Source organism: Mya arenaria, chromosome 13, assembly GCF_026914265.1.
Source record: "Mya arenaria isolate MELC-2E11 chromosome 13, ASM2691426v1".
Classification (NCBI taxonomy): Eukaryota; Metazoa; Mollusca; class Bivalvia; order Myida; family Myidae; genus Mya; species Mya arenaria.
Genome location: NC_069134.1, coordinates 6,329,359 through 6,344,938, shown reverse-complemented (window position 1 = coordinate 6,344,938; position 15,580 = coordinate 6,329,359). Strand labels below are relative to the sequence as shown.

Below are 15,580 nucleotides of genomic sequence, written 5' to 3'. Positions count from 1 at the left end.
TACAAATCGAGCGGAACATGCCGAGGATAATGCACCGCTACACAATTTGGCTTGGTACTTACCATTCCTGTAAATTTTCATCAAAGTCTCTCTAGCATTTTAGGATATTTCACGCTGACAAACTTTATGACATCCATCCAGACAATTGGTCAGTCCTAATGAGCCGGGTGAGTGTGTGGGGAGGAGCATTCTCACTTAATAAAGAAGCCAGAATTCTTGAATTCAATTATAAGATGATCATTTTCGACTACGGGTCACCTTGGTAGGGTAGGGTCGGATAACTATTTTCGCCTCAATATTATTTTCCCTATGTCTTTTCTTAATTTAATTGCAAAGTTAAATAACGCTGTCTGTTTCTTTCCCACCCTATATATCCACCAATTGTGAATAAATTATTTATGCTTATTATGTTCCAATTGAAGTTCATTCTGAGTGGTGAAATATATGAACGTTTATCTTTTTAGATTGAACTATATCATATTTATTGAACTAGCAACTTATGGCGATCTTCTTTGCAATTTATGCTAACAGGTCCAAATGTATACCGCCGACATGTTGAGTGTATGAGTAGACTGCCGACTAGTCCGTATGCATACTGTCAACAGGGCCACTGTCTGGGCGTCTGGGCCAACTGCCGACTAGTCCATATGTATACTGTCGACTTTGCCAAACATTTTGAAATATACCATTCCTTATTCCACTATTGAGACCTCTCCCCAAAATTAACATATTCTCAACTTGCTAAACGAACAAGATGTTACTTGTGTATTCAATCAATGTACTTTTTGTAGAGATAACACACTGTATACATGAAAAATGAAAAAAATGGTGTGTGTTTTAATCAAATCAGGAGGATGAATTCGAAGACCCCCCCCCCCCCACCTCCCCCCGTGCGTACCGAATTCTCCTTTTTTATCCGAAACCTGCATCAAAAATATTCCAAGTCTGATTTACAATACTATGAACTGTTACTTTTATAATTATAATAAATAGTTAAATACATATAAGTAGTGTATTTTGCACCTTCTATATTGTCTTATCTATTAAGGCTTTTTCATGCATAACAAAATCAATCAGGATCAATTAGCAGCTGTGACATATTCCTGGAGACAGACATGTACAATCTAATCAATACGTATTACAGAGCTGTTGGTTGTGACAAGCCTGTAAGTCCGTCCCAAATCTGATTAACTTAAAAGTTATTGGCCGTTATTGGGGCTTTCAAGAGCTAGGATGCTGTGATTTATTCCGACCTGAATAGATGCTATTGAAATTATATCAGATCTCTTTAAAAGAAAAATACAAATGGAATGTTTATGGGACATTATAGAAACAGTAACTGTTTAAATGTGTTGATAAATAATGTTGCATTGATTTAAGCATTTTCTGTGCAATTAGAATGAAAATGGTGATAACAACATTGCATCCAGAATTGAAAGTATTCATATGGACAATTAACTAAAATAACGACATAGACTGGATACTCATAGAGTAAGACACTATTTAAATTGAATATTAATAACGACATTTGTTCATCAGTTATACGAGTATCAATAGCTTGTCAATTACATCACATGTTTTAGAAGCACGCAGTACCACTGATCGATGAAAAAAGGAAAGAAAAAAGTCAAGCCCGCAGACACTCGCCCAGCAGGAAAGGTGATGCGTAAGCTTATCATTCATTGATTTTTTATATATATATTTTACACTTGTACTCCAGAATGAATTGCCATTTGACTACTATGCTAACTCAAGGCTGTAGAAATGACCAAATGACTGAAAACAAACAACAATACAATGAAAACTACAGAGACAAGCCCACAATATTTATGCGAAAAGCTACAGAAACAAGCCCAGTAGCAAAACGTTTGAACATAAACCCGGCATAAAAAGGCACTGGGTAAACACCAAAGACATAGAACATTAAATCACAAACAAGAAACATGGAAGAACAGTACAAAACTCCACAAGCATAACGGTGAATATATACTATATATAATAAGACTAGGTATGTTTATCAAGAATTGTTAGGTACCGCATTGGAACGGTCAGTAAAATGTAAATTTACTGGGGGGTTAAACCAGTTTAAGTGCACAAACCTCACTCTTTGAGTCGTCACAAGTCGTGCGCAAACCTCACAAGTCGAAAATTAAAGTCTATAATTTTAAAAGGTCAAACAGAGCTAAAGATAATATGTCTGTTTTTGATATTGAGATAAAATCACTTAATCATAATATATGGACACTTACAGGGACAGTTGGGTCGGGTACATGCATCAGAACACAAAGATAACAAGCGTGTTGTACAGAAGACAACAATCACAAGACGATGTATATGCACGTTTATATAAGTATCAACAAAATCTTTCACCAAAAACAAAAAAAATGCTAACGACTCAATTATTGTTACTGCCCTTATTTGTAGTATTGAACCACTATCTGACCGCTTTATATATCGATCTTTCCTTCAGGAAAAGCATCTAAAGGATGATGCCATATCCGCTGATTGTGATCTTTGGTACCGTTGGAGCATGTGGAGAATGCATCTGAACGAAGAGCTTGCCGGGGCTGCGATGTCAATGCCAGGACACAAGCGTTCCGAAATGGTAACAAATATCACATCGTCATATTACAACCGCAGAGAAAGTTGGGTCTACGGTCGACAGATGAAATCATTGTCATCCACAGGCACGTGTCCAACTCTACCCAGTGTTCTGTCGGACAATATATATCTTGTTTATGGTTTGCCAAGAGTCTCAATAAAACAGAATACACCCAAGTATGTGACAGAGATGCACCAGAGTCTTCACGAACTCGATCTGGTTACAAAGAGGTCGTGTACGTCGTTCGATGCAGCTAAAGAACTGAATATACAACAAGAATATATGTGTGTTAATGGTGACGTACGAAAACATATTGTTTCAAGTGAAAGTAGTATCCCGGAAGGAATTCACAATTATTCTCAAAATGAAAACGACTCTCAAGTTCGTTTTAAAGAACAACCTTCAAATGAAGTTGCAGACGTAGTGGCGACTTCATCAACGAAACCAATACATATGAATAGCAACGACAAATGCGAGACAGCAATTCCAAAAGTTAGTAAAAGCCTTGAGTTCTGGGAGAAACTAGCGAAGAGGAAAAATGAAATCATTGAGCTTGAAAAAGTACATATTGTCACAAAATCTGATAACAGCAACGAACGTGGAGCCATATCCTGTGAACTTCTACAGAATCAACAAAAGTTGTTAAAGAAAACTCTTCCAAGCAAACGTTCTAGTAAAGATCTTTGGCGGTCTGTTGCACAGAGAAAAACTGAAATTGTACTGTTAAAAGAAAATGATCGTTTAGCTCCAAATGAACAAAAGCAAAAAACAGGTCAGTTTTGGAGTTTTATATTTTCTAAAAAGAAAGACATTCTTCAGATGAAAAGAAGCGGAAATAAAACGGAGTCAAACGATAAAAAGGAAGTTCAAGAAAAGAAATCATCGAAAGACAATGTACCTAAAACCTTTGAGGATTCCTTTCAGAAGGAACTCGCAGACAAGCTGAGGAAAAGGCGAGTTGCTGCTGAAAATACAGGAGAAACATGAACTTTAAGATCTAAAAGAAAACTAGAGTATTTTCACGCTATACTGATGCTGAAGAACAATGTAATTGAAAGAGTGTCAACTGCACAATCTGCTTGGCATTATTGGTTTAATATTCAATTTATTGAACATCATTACAGTGATATAAATACAATGGTAAAAATGGTAAACATTATTTTATAAACGATATTCTAAGCACTTGTTGAAGCTATACACATACTGAAAGTTATTTCGCAGCGCTAGCAGTATAGTATATCATTTTTTTCTTTCTTTCTTGTTTGTTAAGATGTCGCTTTAAAATGCAGAGTCACCATAATCTTTATTAAACACATGCACACTGTACTTTTAACAAGAGAAAGTAACTGTAACGAATGTCTACACTCCAATCGATGCCATTAAATATGTAGCTAGTTTTCTAATTTGACATTAACTTAAAACTTGCAACAAAATACATGATTTTTTTTTTCGAGCAGTCTTTAACTTTACATTAGCTGCCGTATTTTTAAAGTTTTTAATATATAAATATATATCTCCCTCTGGACTTCTTTGTCCTATGGAAAGAAAAATAAATGAATAATCAAATGATTGTATTTGAGAACAATAAGTAACTTAAAATAATCAACATAGTTACGAACTTACAACTTTTAATTATGTTTTGAGTTTCAATCATTTTTATTCTGCAAACATCTTCAATGACAAAACATGTCTATTACAACTTCTAATTAAGTCATTTAGTTATAACCATTTTTATTGTGCTAAGATCTTCAATGACAAAACATATCTCTTACAACTTCTAATTAAGTCATTAAGTTATAACCATTTTTATTGTGCTCAAATCTTCAATGATAAAACATATCTCTTAAAACTTCTAATTAAGTCATTAAGTTATAACCATTTTTATTGTGCTCAAATCTTTAATGACAAAACATATATCTTAAAACTTCTAATTAAGTCATTAAGTTATAACCATTTTTATTGTGCTCAAATCTTTAATGACAAAACATATCTCTTACAACTTCTAATTAAGTCATTAAGTTATAACCATTTTTATTGTGCTCAAATCTTTAATGACAAAACATATCTCTTACAACTTCTAATTAAGTCATTAAGTTATAACCATTTTTATTGTGCTTAAATCTTTAATGACAAAACATATCTCTTAAAACTTCTAATTAAGTCATTAAGTTATAACCATTTTTATTGTGCTCAAATCTTTAATGACAAAACATATCTCTTACAACTTCTAATTAACGAGAAAGCCTTATTTTTTTTATCTACAGACAGTGCACTTCATCCCTAAATGCCAAACCACACACACACACACGCACGCACACGCGCGCACACACACACACACACACACACACACACACATTCGCACACGCACACGCACGCACACGCACACACACACACACACACACACACACACATAGTTAATCATGTGTACACTTTCCACTGGTTATCTAAACTAGCTTCCATAACTCCTAGAATATTCATGGGAATCCAGGATTTCAAACATGTTCATCTCCATACCTTTTCTGATCAACCTCATTATAACTGCAGCAAACAATATAAAATACAACATATAGATATAGCTTGAAACATCACTGCGACCCTGTTTTCTACTATAAGTTAAGTGAAAAACTACAGAAACAAGCTCAGTAGCCAAATATTTAAACATAAACCCCGTTTAATGGCACAGGTTAAACGCCGAAGACATAGAACACAAAAATAAACACAAACAAGAAATACGGAAAAACAACACAAAACTCCACAAACAGAACAGTGTATATATACTATTCAAAAAACTAGGTTTGTTTATCAAGGATTGTTAGGTACCGCCTTGGAACGGTCAGTAAAATGTAAATTTACTGGAGGTTTAAACCAGTTTACGTTTACAAACCTCACTCTTATCCCAACAATCCTGAAAAAAGAAAAAAAAAACTAAAAGGTAAATCTAATCAAAGTATGTTTTAAGGAAACTTAATAATAAAACATAAAATAATGAAGTAATAGGCAAACCTCAAGTACTTCAATGATTAGAGATCCCAACTCTATCTGCAGAGGTAGGAGTACAATTCAGAGTACCTAATGCAAAAACTTACCAAAGATACGATGCAGTCATTGTTCGAAACTATGAGCATCACACAGAGTCTGCCTTAGAAAATAAAAGGTTTAAAACTGTGTGATCATAGAGTTTCATAATAAAAAGCATCATTATACATGTACTAAAACTGGGAACAAATAAAGAAAACATTATTAAAAATAAAGGCGTCATAAATTAGCTAAACTGTTCTTCCAAATGATTACCTATGTAAAATAACGAGATGATTATGAATAAGAAAATGACGTCACATGCCAAAACATTCCAAGCCAGCCAAAGACGGGTTTAAAGATAATAGGAATCTGCAAAGTTTTCATATAATCAAAGGACTGAAAGTTTAGTAATGTAAGAATGCTATATTCAACCTTATATTTTGTTTCAAAGATTTATCTTCAAAAACAAGAAGGCAAGTACTGTTCAAAGTAATGCCTTTATATCCACGGTTTAATTAAAATCCAAACAATTCACTGAGTCTATATGCCAACTACCTGCTGGATACATTTTAATTCTAAGAATATTCTTTAAATCATCATCATAAAAATCGGGATGAGCAATACTTTTAGCAATCAGCGATTTAAGACTACTATTGTACTTGGATATAATATTATAATGACCATTAACAAATTTCGAGAAAGTTTTCCTTAATTTATAATATCTGAAACCCTGTTTTAGAAGGTTATCCGTCATAAGTTTACTGCGAGAGCTGACATTTTTGACATCTGTACATGTTTTAGCGAATCTTGTCAACTGTGCAATAGAAACACCAAATGATGGTGAACTAGGAACATCTTCATCTAAACCATAACAAAGCCTACCCGAAAACACACTATCGCAACAAAGCGTATATATCGTGACGTGGTCAGAAGTCGCATGTATTTATTTGCTTCAGTAACAAGTTTCTGTTAAATAACTTATACACTATCGAAAAGATTATGAGGCTATCTATACTCGGTCTCAGGTTTACTAACGTCTTGAATCTGAGTTCAAGACTCAGACTCAGAAAAGCAAAATTGTATAATTGTTGCAAAAATGCTATGATAGGAACAATGATGGTATAGATTTCTGTATCGGTTACAATTGATATGGTTTACAATCAGGTACATGTTTTTTGTCAAACTGGTAAATATAAAACTGCAGAAATTCATTTCATTGTTACTTCCTTCTAGTTGTATATTGATGAATTTGCTGAATTACATTACTTTCAGAAACTGACATTTATGAATGTAAACGTAGATGACTTACACTGAATTTATGCGAAAAACTACAGAAACAAACTCAGTAGCTAAAAGTTCAAACATAAACCCGGTTTAATGACACTGGGTAAACGCCAAAGACATAGAACATAAAAAACAAAAAATCACAAACAAGAAACCATGGTCACACACATACAACGCAGATCAACTAAGACATAGAGGAAATATCTACACTGAATATTGTTTTTATTTATTTTCCCTAAGTGGATTATTGAACCTGTTCATATTTAATATTCGGAATGTGTTCATAAAGATCTTTATTACTGACATGAAACAGAATTGATTGAAAACCGTTTATTTTTATCTGTTCACAAATCCAATAATCAAGTTGCTAAATCAATAGCTTCTCAGGCATCTCGAAGCAATGTCAGCATGTAAAACTCTCTGGATCTATCAACCAATCAAGAGTCAAAACCAGGAATTTGCTTCAGGAACTTAGTAATTTATATCATAGAACTCCAACACTATCGAGGTGATGATAAGGAGTTACCTGAAATTCCGCTAGTCACCAGGTTGACCCAAACGCTTTCACCCTCAGACTTTTTCTACATCCGAATCTACCACAATGTCGTCTGCGTAGACGTAACAAGAGTTTTAATGTTTTTGTATTGATTTCCTGAAAACCTAAGTATAAATTATTCGTCTTAATCATTAACGTACATAGAAAATATAAAAGGGGATAAACAGTCCCTTGTCTTGTCAGTAGTGAAGAAACAGATGCCTCACCTTTTTTTTTACTTTATGCTTGATTCAACGTAATGTTTCTATGAAGCAAGTAAATGGTTTTCATCATATTTCCACGCATTCCATATCTTATATAAGTTTGTAGAGGATGTTACCTCTCACCAAAAGTTTAAAGTCCTGTAAAGTCTACGTATAAAACCTACAGATTCATATTTTGTTAAAGAATATGTCCAATGATATAATTAAGGACATAGCTATTGTCAATGTTCCCGTATTTTTCCTCAATTCTGTTTGCATTTCGGTGAAAATGGAATATTTTTTGGACCGTGATTTTAATCGATTATAATTATTCTTGTAAATAGTTGTCCTAATATGCGAAGTAAGGCAGTTCATCTTTAATGTTCCGGAATGTTTTGATACCGCTTTTTAAATAATGGTACAATATCACCCTCCGTCTACTGAATAGGGAAGTAACCTTTTTCAATACATTATTAAATAATGCACTATAATAAGTAAAAAAATAGGGATATACATGTTAAAGGAATTCATTTAATATAAGGTCGGGTCTCTACAAACGCCCGTTACTTAATTGAGAAAATGCTTGCTTGATTACATTATTTGAGATTTAAATGTCTAACTTTATTTTCAATTTTCCGTTCAGAAATAGTTTATTGAAATATTCTGTATATTCGTCCTCTTGTTAAAACAGAGTTTGAGTCAATGATATATTTGATTTATCACATGCTTACCTTGGTTTTCCGTGTAATATACCCATAACGAATATTTTTATCTTACACATGTGTAAGATAACCTATCAGACATTTCTATTGGTCAGACTAATCACACGTAACCTAGATATCCCTCCGCATTGTTTGTAAACAAAATGGTTTAAATGCCAACAAATACTTACCGTAATAATGAAGCTGTAAGACTTCCGGGAGAGAAATGGCTAACGAATCACAGTGCCAGAAAGCATCTTGTACAAAAACTTTCTGATAACAATGTTCCGCCAACCAGATAATGCAGATTACTAGTCACAGAAATATCCAGTCAGTCAACAAATACAGCCACAATAGTGACAAACACCACAAGAACATTTCAAACATCTCCATCTTGACCAACACAAGCAATATGCAATCAATGCCATTTGCTTGCCGATTTAATTAGCTGTCGGTTACCGAAAACAAAAATACGAATTCTGCAGCACAGACATCTCATGACACATCCCATGGCGGCTAGAACATCATGTTCTCTGGAAACATTCCTAGTGGGAATGAACTTTTTCAACATCAACATCCATGCAGTACAGAGTAAGGCTTCGCCGTTATCATCTGCATGTTGTGAAACACCATGTACACCAAGAAAACGCTGCAAAATCATCGTAGAAAGCGACAGCGAATAACTTTTAAATCCGTGCACACAGTAAAACTTGACAGACCGATGTAGGTCACATAAACCGCGTAAATGCATGTACTCTGAGTGTGACGTCACCAAATTGTGTACTTATTGTTGTTTTTTGGTTAAAATCGTTCGTTATTCATGTTGTTGGATATTATACTACACATTTTTATATTTGTGACTTGTTAAGCGCTTTATCAGATTTTAAAACTTGATACCTGCTAGTTACTTTTGTCATTTTAATTTGGAACTATTTATATGGCGCATCGTTGACATTCTACTCTGAGTACTTTGGCTGTCAAACAATCGGTTCAGAAAGTGGAACTTAATTGGTAATAAAAACACTGTTGTAAGCATGTGATAAAACAGATCTGACACTCGTTGTCATTTAATTCAAGAATTTTATTAAACTCGTCCATGAAAGTTGTTAGTAAGCTCGCCAGAGGCTGGCTTACTAACAAATTTCATGAACTCGTTTAATAAAATCTTGTATTAAATGACAACTCGTGTCAGATCCTATATATATTGCACAACTTGGGAAAAAGTTAAGTTTGGGATTTTTAAAACACATTTTGCAATTTTATATCTGGCATGAATTTATTTATCGGAGACGCTTTTGTCGAATTGCTAGTGTGTAAAGCGCAGTTGTGTTTTATATTTCGTATAATCGCTATCTGTTTTTCTTGATTACATTAAAAAGGGAGATATAAATTAGGGGCCGGTTTTGATACATGATTTTAGTCGTAACTTACACAATCTTAAATCTTAAGGGACGTCACAGACGGCAACAAGTTGATTTCTTCCATTCCCTGACTGTGTTATCACTTTGACACACAGATATATAGCAAAATGAAGAAAATGTGATACTAAGATATTTTTTAATTACGACAACGAGCTATAATATACTTATAAATGGCTTATGGCAAATTTTACGTTGTGCCATTAATATCTGAACTTAAACACAGCAAATTATTTATATAACATAACGTTTCGATTACCTTTTGTGATATACTTGGGTCCCTCAGGTCTAAGGTTTAGTGTCTCAGATAAGTCTAACAATTGACAGTAAAATACAGCTCGTTATAAACCCAAAGATGAGCTCTTTTCAACACTCTTTCACCTATAAAATAACGGTAGACAAAATTTATTACTTTATCCCATACCGGTTATTTACCAAATTGGATTCTTTATTACTAACACTTGACTATTCCACGAATTCGGGGCTGTTAAAAAGTGTCTTAAACAATCACAAAATTGATACAATAGAGAGAGTCCCAAATCCACCCTCCACAACCCCCGTTGAGTATTACCACTTGGCTTGAACGGATTCCGGAATACAATTTAATATAAATATCGATTAAAATGTCTAAATATAGCTTGATTTTCGTATATTATCTATACATCTTGGATTTATGCCTGGTCATGTCTTTCAATAGCCTGTTATAATACACACATAAAGAGACGTACACATATATGTAGGCCCGTAGGGGTCAAGGAAAATTGAAAAGTGATAAATGTATATTATTGGATTTGTTCTGAACTCCAAACACTTAATATGACATAACTTTAGTTCTTACAATATAACATATGTTAGGTTTACTTCGGTTTACTGTTAAACGCAAAATATATGCTATGAAAAGGGAAATTCTTTATAATTAATGTTTGCACTTTTCGTGTTTACATAACACTTATTTTTAAAGTGATTTTAGAGATTAAAAATGTACATTATTTTTCAAAATTGGTTAACTTTCTTTATGGTTTCAGTCGAACGATTTTTTTATCATTTCTGTGATTGAAAGTATGCAAAAACCCCCAAGAAGAGATAACGTTGAGGTTTCATAGATTAGTGTTGGCCGAGAGAAAATTTAAAAAATACACACCCGCTATTGTTTAAATGACACGTTTTGTTTATCTTAAAACATATGACAGAATGTATTACAATGAGATTAATATACTGCATGACGCGCATACTCGTACACCTAGGATTATCAACAAATTAAACAAATGTATTGCCGGACAGGTGCAGGGCAGGAGTGTGGTTATCGACACTGCTCTCTCTCTCTCTCTCTCCCTCTCTCTCTGTCTCTCTCTCTCTCTCTCTCTCTCTCTCTCTCTCTCTCTCTCTCTGCATACATCGGTATTTTGAAATATCTTCCCGATCACGAACAAATGGTTAATAACATGCATGATATAATTATGGTTCGTTTGCACTGTGTTTCTTCTCATTGCCATTTATCTATATATCAAGTTTTTGTTTCAATTTCATTAGTAAATTTGAAGTTTTGGCCCGGACAAGGACCAATTATAAAATAATGGTTAAGGGGAGATCATTTAATAAGTATGCATTAAAGGATTATGGTTTTTACGAATATTCGAATAATTGATCGAACGTTTGGTATTCGAATGTCAAAATAGGTATTCGAATATTCGATGTAATTGTTGAATTATTAAATTAATAAACTTTTTGCCTACAACTGTTTTTATCGTATATCTTGTTGTTTTTTTTTCAACGATTGGCCCCTAATGCCAGAGGTGTGAACACTATACACGCGTAATATCGGATATATTGTCGGGAACTATAAATAGTCCCCGTAATTTTGCATTTAATGGCTGTTGGACATTAGTGACATTAAAGCTGCACTCTCACAGATATACCATTTTTACAACTTTTTATTTTTTGTCTTGGAGAGAGCAAATTTTTGCCTAAATATCTGCAAACCAATAATATAAGTTTGCTGACAAAAAAAACAGATCGTAGATTTTCATATTTCCGTTCAAAAATTAATGTTTTATGGCTTAAACTGTTACTAACGGTTTAAGGAAAATGACTAAAACATCAATTTTTGAACTTAAATATAAAAATCTGCGATCTAATTTTTTGTCAGCAGTCTTATTGGGACTAGTTTTCATAGGTTTTCGCAAAAATTTGCTCGTTCCACGACAAAAAATAAAAAAGTTGTAAAACGTTCAATCTGTGAGAGTGCAGCTTTAAACCCAAACCAATTATTTTGGGTACATTTAAATGACCATGCCAATTAAGGGTTTAAGAGACCGACCTTTATACCAATGTACCATGTTGTCTTCACTGCTAATCAAGCTTGGCGATATTGCTCAAATCGCCTTGATGATATGAAGCACATGTGCGAGTTATGTGCTTTAAACTGTTTTCCATGTTTCGATATAACGCTCTTGCCTTGAAATGTAACTGTATGGTTAAGCTTTTAGTGATATATGTCCTGTATTGTTGTACAATACATATTAAGTCAAAATCGACGTTTGGCCATGGTGTCGTCTTCTATAAATATATTTCGTAAACATCAATCCCAGAACGAGGCTGCCAGTCCCAGGTTGGTGCATATCGTCTTTTGAACGGGAAAACGAAATTCCCCGATCTTATTTTACATTGTTTATAAATATGAACGCACAGGAATTGAAACAATTCTTTTGTTTAAAATGAATTGCTTTTTCCTGGGAAATATTCTGAAAATGGGGAAATTCAGAGGCTTATTTGTGGAACAATAAGTGTCCGTTGCGTGTACCGGATACGACAAAGAAGGGTAACAGGGCCCCGGCTTTTACTATAGTGAATATTAGTTTACTTCCATTCTAAAAGGTTCATTTTGGTTTCCGAATATTCGATCGAAAAAAATACCGAATATTTGAATATCAATTCTGCCATTCGTTTGCATCCCTAGTTTTTTATGCATTGTACTTTCTCTCGCTGCCATCTATCTATGTACCAAGTTTTATATTAATCCCATCTGTCGTTTTGAAGTTATGGCCCGGACAGACACCAACTGAACAAGGGTTAAAGGGAGATAACTCAATAAATGTGCATGGAAATATTATAGTCTTTGTGCAACTTCCTATCACTATCATCTATTTATATACCAAGTTTTTATTTCAATTCTAATAGTTGCTTTGAAGTTATTGTTCGGACATGATTATGACGGACGGACTTTATGCGCAGGTTAGCTAAAAAATATAAATGTTGTGTAATATCCTTCTTGATATAGAAACGAAAAGGATCGATAAACGTGCATACATCTATATATGAGGTGGCATCTCCAGCAAAATCGCCTTCACGAAATTAAGGAAAATATTTGTGGAATTCAACGCTAATAACAGTCGAAACATGGGTTTTGAAAACAATATTATTATATCGGAAAAAGTGACTGAAGCATAAGTCAATTAAAGCTTAAGTCAAACTTTATCTTTGTTTCAAAGTAATATAATTAGAGCACCACTTCGGGAAATTACAACAAAATGGTATATGTGTTATAGTGTCAGTTTTATTTTACTGGCAATATCATCAAATACCTGCTTTTGGCTAAATTAACATCAAATCACGATGGTTGCCACATCAACATACAAACAGGTAAGTATTTGATAACAATAATATTCAGCAACTCAAGATTACACACACATGCTCACATTCACGCGTATATATACACACACACATATTAATACAATCAAAATGCTACTGTATGTAACATTTAAACAAACCAGGAGACAGCCGTAGCAAGTACATTGTTTCGTTTGGACATAGCTTCGCTAGGTTCCTGATAGTCCTCAAATTATTACTAGATAAGACAGATACAACGTTTTTTCCTCTATGAATTAACGCTATCGAACCCTGTTTGAATACACTGATAACGTAGCTTTTGTTTGAGCAATGGGAAATAGTTTCTTTCATAGATGAATTTAAGAAAATATAACTAAAACCAAGTTCATTAAGTAGATGGTAAACAGATTTTTTAAAACATAACTTAGTTTAATGTTTATGAATGATATGTCTCTAACGTTATAAATGTTAGTCAATTAATGTTTTCACAAGGAGCCGAGATCAACATGAATTTTTCTTTAAGATTTTTTCTTAAATTCCAGAAGACACGTATCATGTTAAATCTTAACGATCGGTTCAAATGCGTATTTAAGTCGATCAGTACATGCCATTACGGGATCTTAACTCATCCACGTCTGAACATAATCTAGCAAATCTAACCAATTGCGAAATGAATACACCGTATGACGCATTGGAGCATCGCCGTCCAAAATTATCGGCCGTTAAATGGTCAATTTGCCATCTGTAACTCCAAGTTGCAGATCTCAAAACGAAGCATTTTGGTTGGACGTGTTTTATTCGTTTTAATTCTGAAGGCTATAATAATTTTATATTTTCCGTAAATGATAATCCATACTTAAAAATGCATCTATGTACAGTAAAAGTTAGATAACATGAAATAAATACCTAATGATCAAGGTCGGGCTCAGTGATCATTGCGTCATTTAATTGATTTAGAATACAACCGACCTAACAGATTGTCAACGCACTTTCCCACGCAGGCTGTTTGTATCGGATGAGTGAAAGTAAGCGGACCTTTAAACACCCGCGAAAGTTGAAATATTTCATGATCAAGCCTGGTACTTAACGATTGCTTACCTGCAATTTCATTGACTGGATATATAGGTTGTATTCCAAGTATTGTTGATTGTCTTAGAAAGTGAAATACTAAGAGACGTTGAGCTCTCGTCACAATATAATAACAGGTCTGAAAGTAGATATGAATAATAAGCACCCACCTACTGTCTACAGATAAAACTTATGTCCGAATTTAATTAATACAAGCACTCCGCAAAAGTAAGATAATGTCCAATTGCTATATCTGTCAAATTGAGGATTAGTAAAAATACTGCTATATTATCGTTTACTGCTATGAATGAAGCAAATGTAAAATGTAAAGATTTCTTGATATACCAGGACAGGTTCATTTTAGTGTTTTCAAATACTTTGTTACAATAGTTTTAACATGCGTTTTAATTACAATCAAACAAGATGTGTTTTGTTGAACATGACTTTGGACTCACTATTTACCGTGATTTGAATGGCACTTTTTGAGTTCTACGGACCCAGTGTATTGTTGGGATTTTTTTATGATTCCATTTGATATTTGTTGGTAAATGCGCATTGGATTCAATATATTTTTTATTAAACTGGTTTCGTCAAATTTACTAGGAACGTAAGTACGAGTAGATTGTAATTCATAAATGAGACTAAGAACTTAGCATACTCGTCAGACAATAATACCAATAAAAGATGCTTTGTCTTCTGGAACAAAACCAAATTTTGTGTGAATATTTGATATCTGCAATTCATTTAAGGTTAATTGCAATAGGGGGAGAGCCAAAGGATTATTTTTATATTTTTTTTTCTTTTTCTTTCTATCAATGATGCTTTTTTCCTCAACCAGAGTAACAATTAATACCCTCAACCAGGGCACCAATAAATATCCTTACCCTGGCATCAATAAATATCCTCAACCAAGGCATCAATAGATATCCTCAACCAGGGAATCAATAAATATCCTCAACCAGGGCATCAATAGATATCCTCAACCAGGGAATCAATAACTATCCTCAACCAGGGCATCAACAGATATCCTCAACCAGGGCATCAATAAATATCCTCAACCAGGGCATCAATAAATATCCTCAACCAGGGCATCAATAAATATCCTCAACCAGGGAATCAATAAATATCCTCAACCAGGGCATCAA

General features: G+C 33.8%; 1 protein-coding gene across 3 annotated transcripts; it reads left to right on the top strand.

The window, feature by feature from the left end:
* The first annotated feature begins 1,180 nt into the window (after nt 1–1,180).
* LOC128214975 (uncharacterized) lies at nt 1,181–4,051 on the top strand. Of its 3 annotated transcripts, XM_052921698.1 has the most exons (3): nt 1,181–1,491; nt 1,584–1,659; nt 2,471–4,051. In XM_052921698.1, exons 2-3 carry the CDS (start codon nt 1,606–1,608, stop codon nt 3,587–3,589), a joined length of 1,173 nt encoding a protein of 390 aa, XP_052777658.1. In that variant the 5' UTR covers nt 1,181–1,491; nt 1,584–1,605; the 3' UTR covers nt 3,590–4,051. The 3 variants fall into 3 exon arrangements, with proteins under 3 accessions (XP_052777658.1, XP_052777659.1, XP_052777657.1); XM_052921699.1 differs by lacking the exon at nt 1,584–1,659; XM_052921697.1 differs by having other exon boundaries at nt 1,181–1,659.
* Nucleotides 4,052–15,580: the final 11,529 nt, after the last annotated feature.

Bases quoted from the DNA above. Each gene is read 5' to 3' on its own strand.
- LOC128214975 (XM_052921698.1), top strand. From the start codon at position 1,606: ATGAAAAAAGGAAAGAAAAAAGTCAAGCCCGCAGACACTCGCCCAGCA. The intron at 1,660-2,470 runs GTGATGCGTAAG...TCTTTCCTTCAG, and splicing joins ACACTCGCCCAGCAGGAAAG to GAAAAGCATCTAAAGGATGA.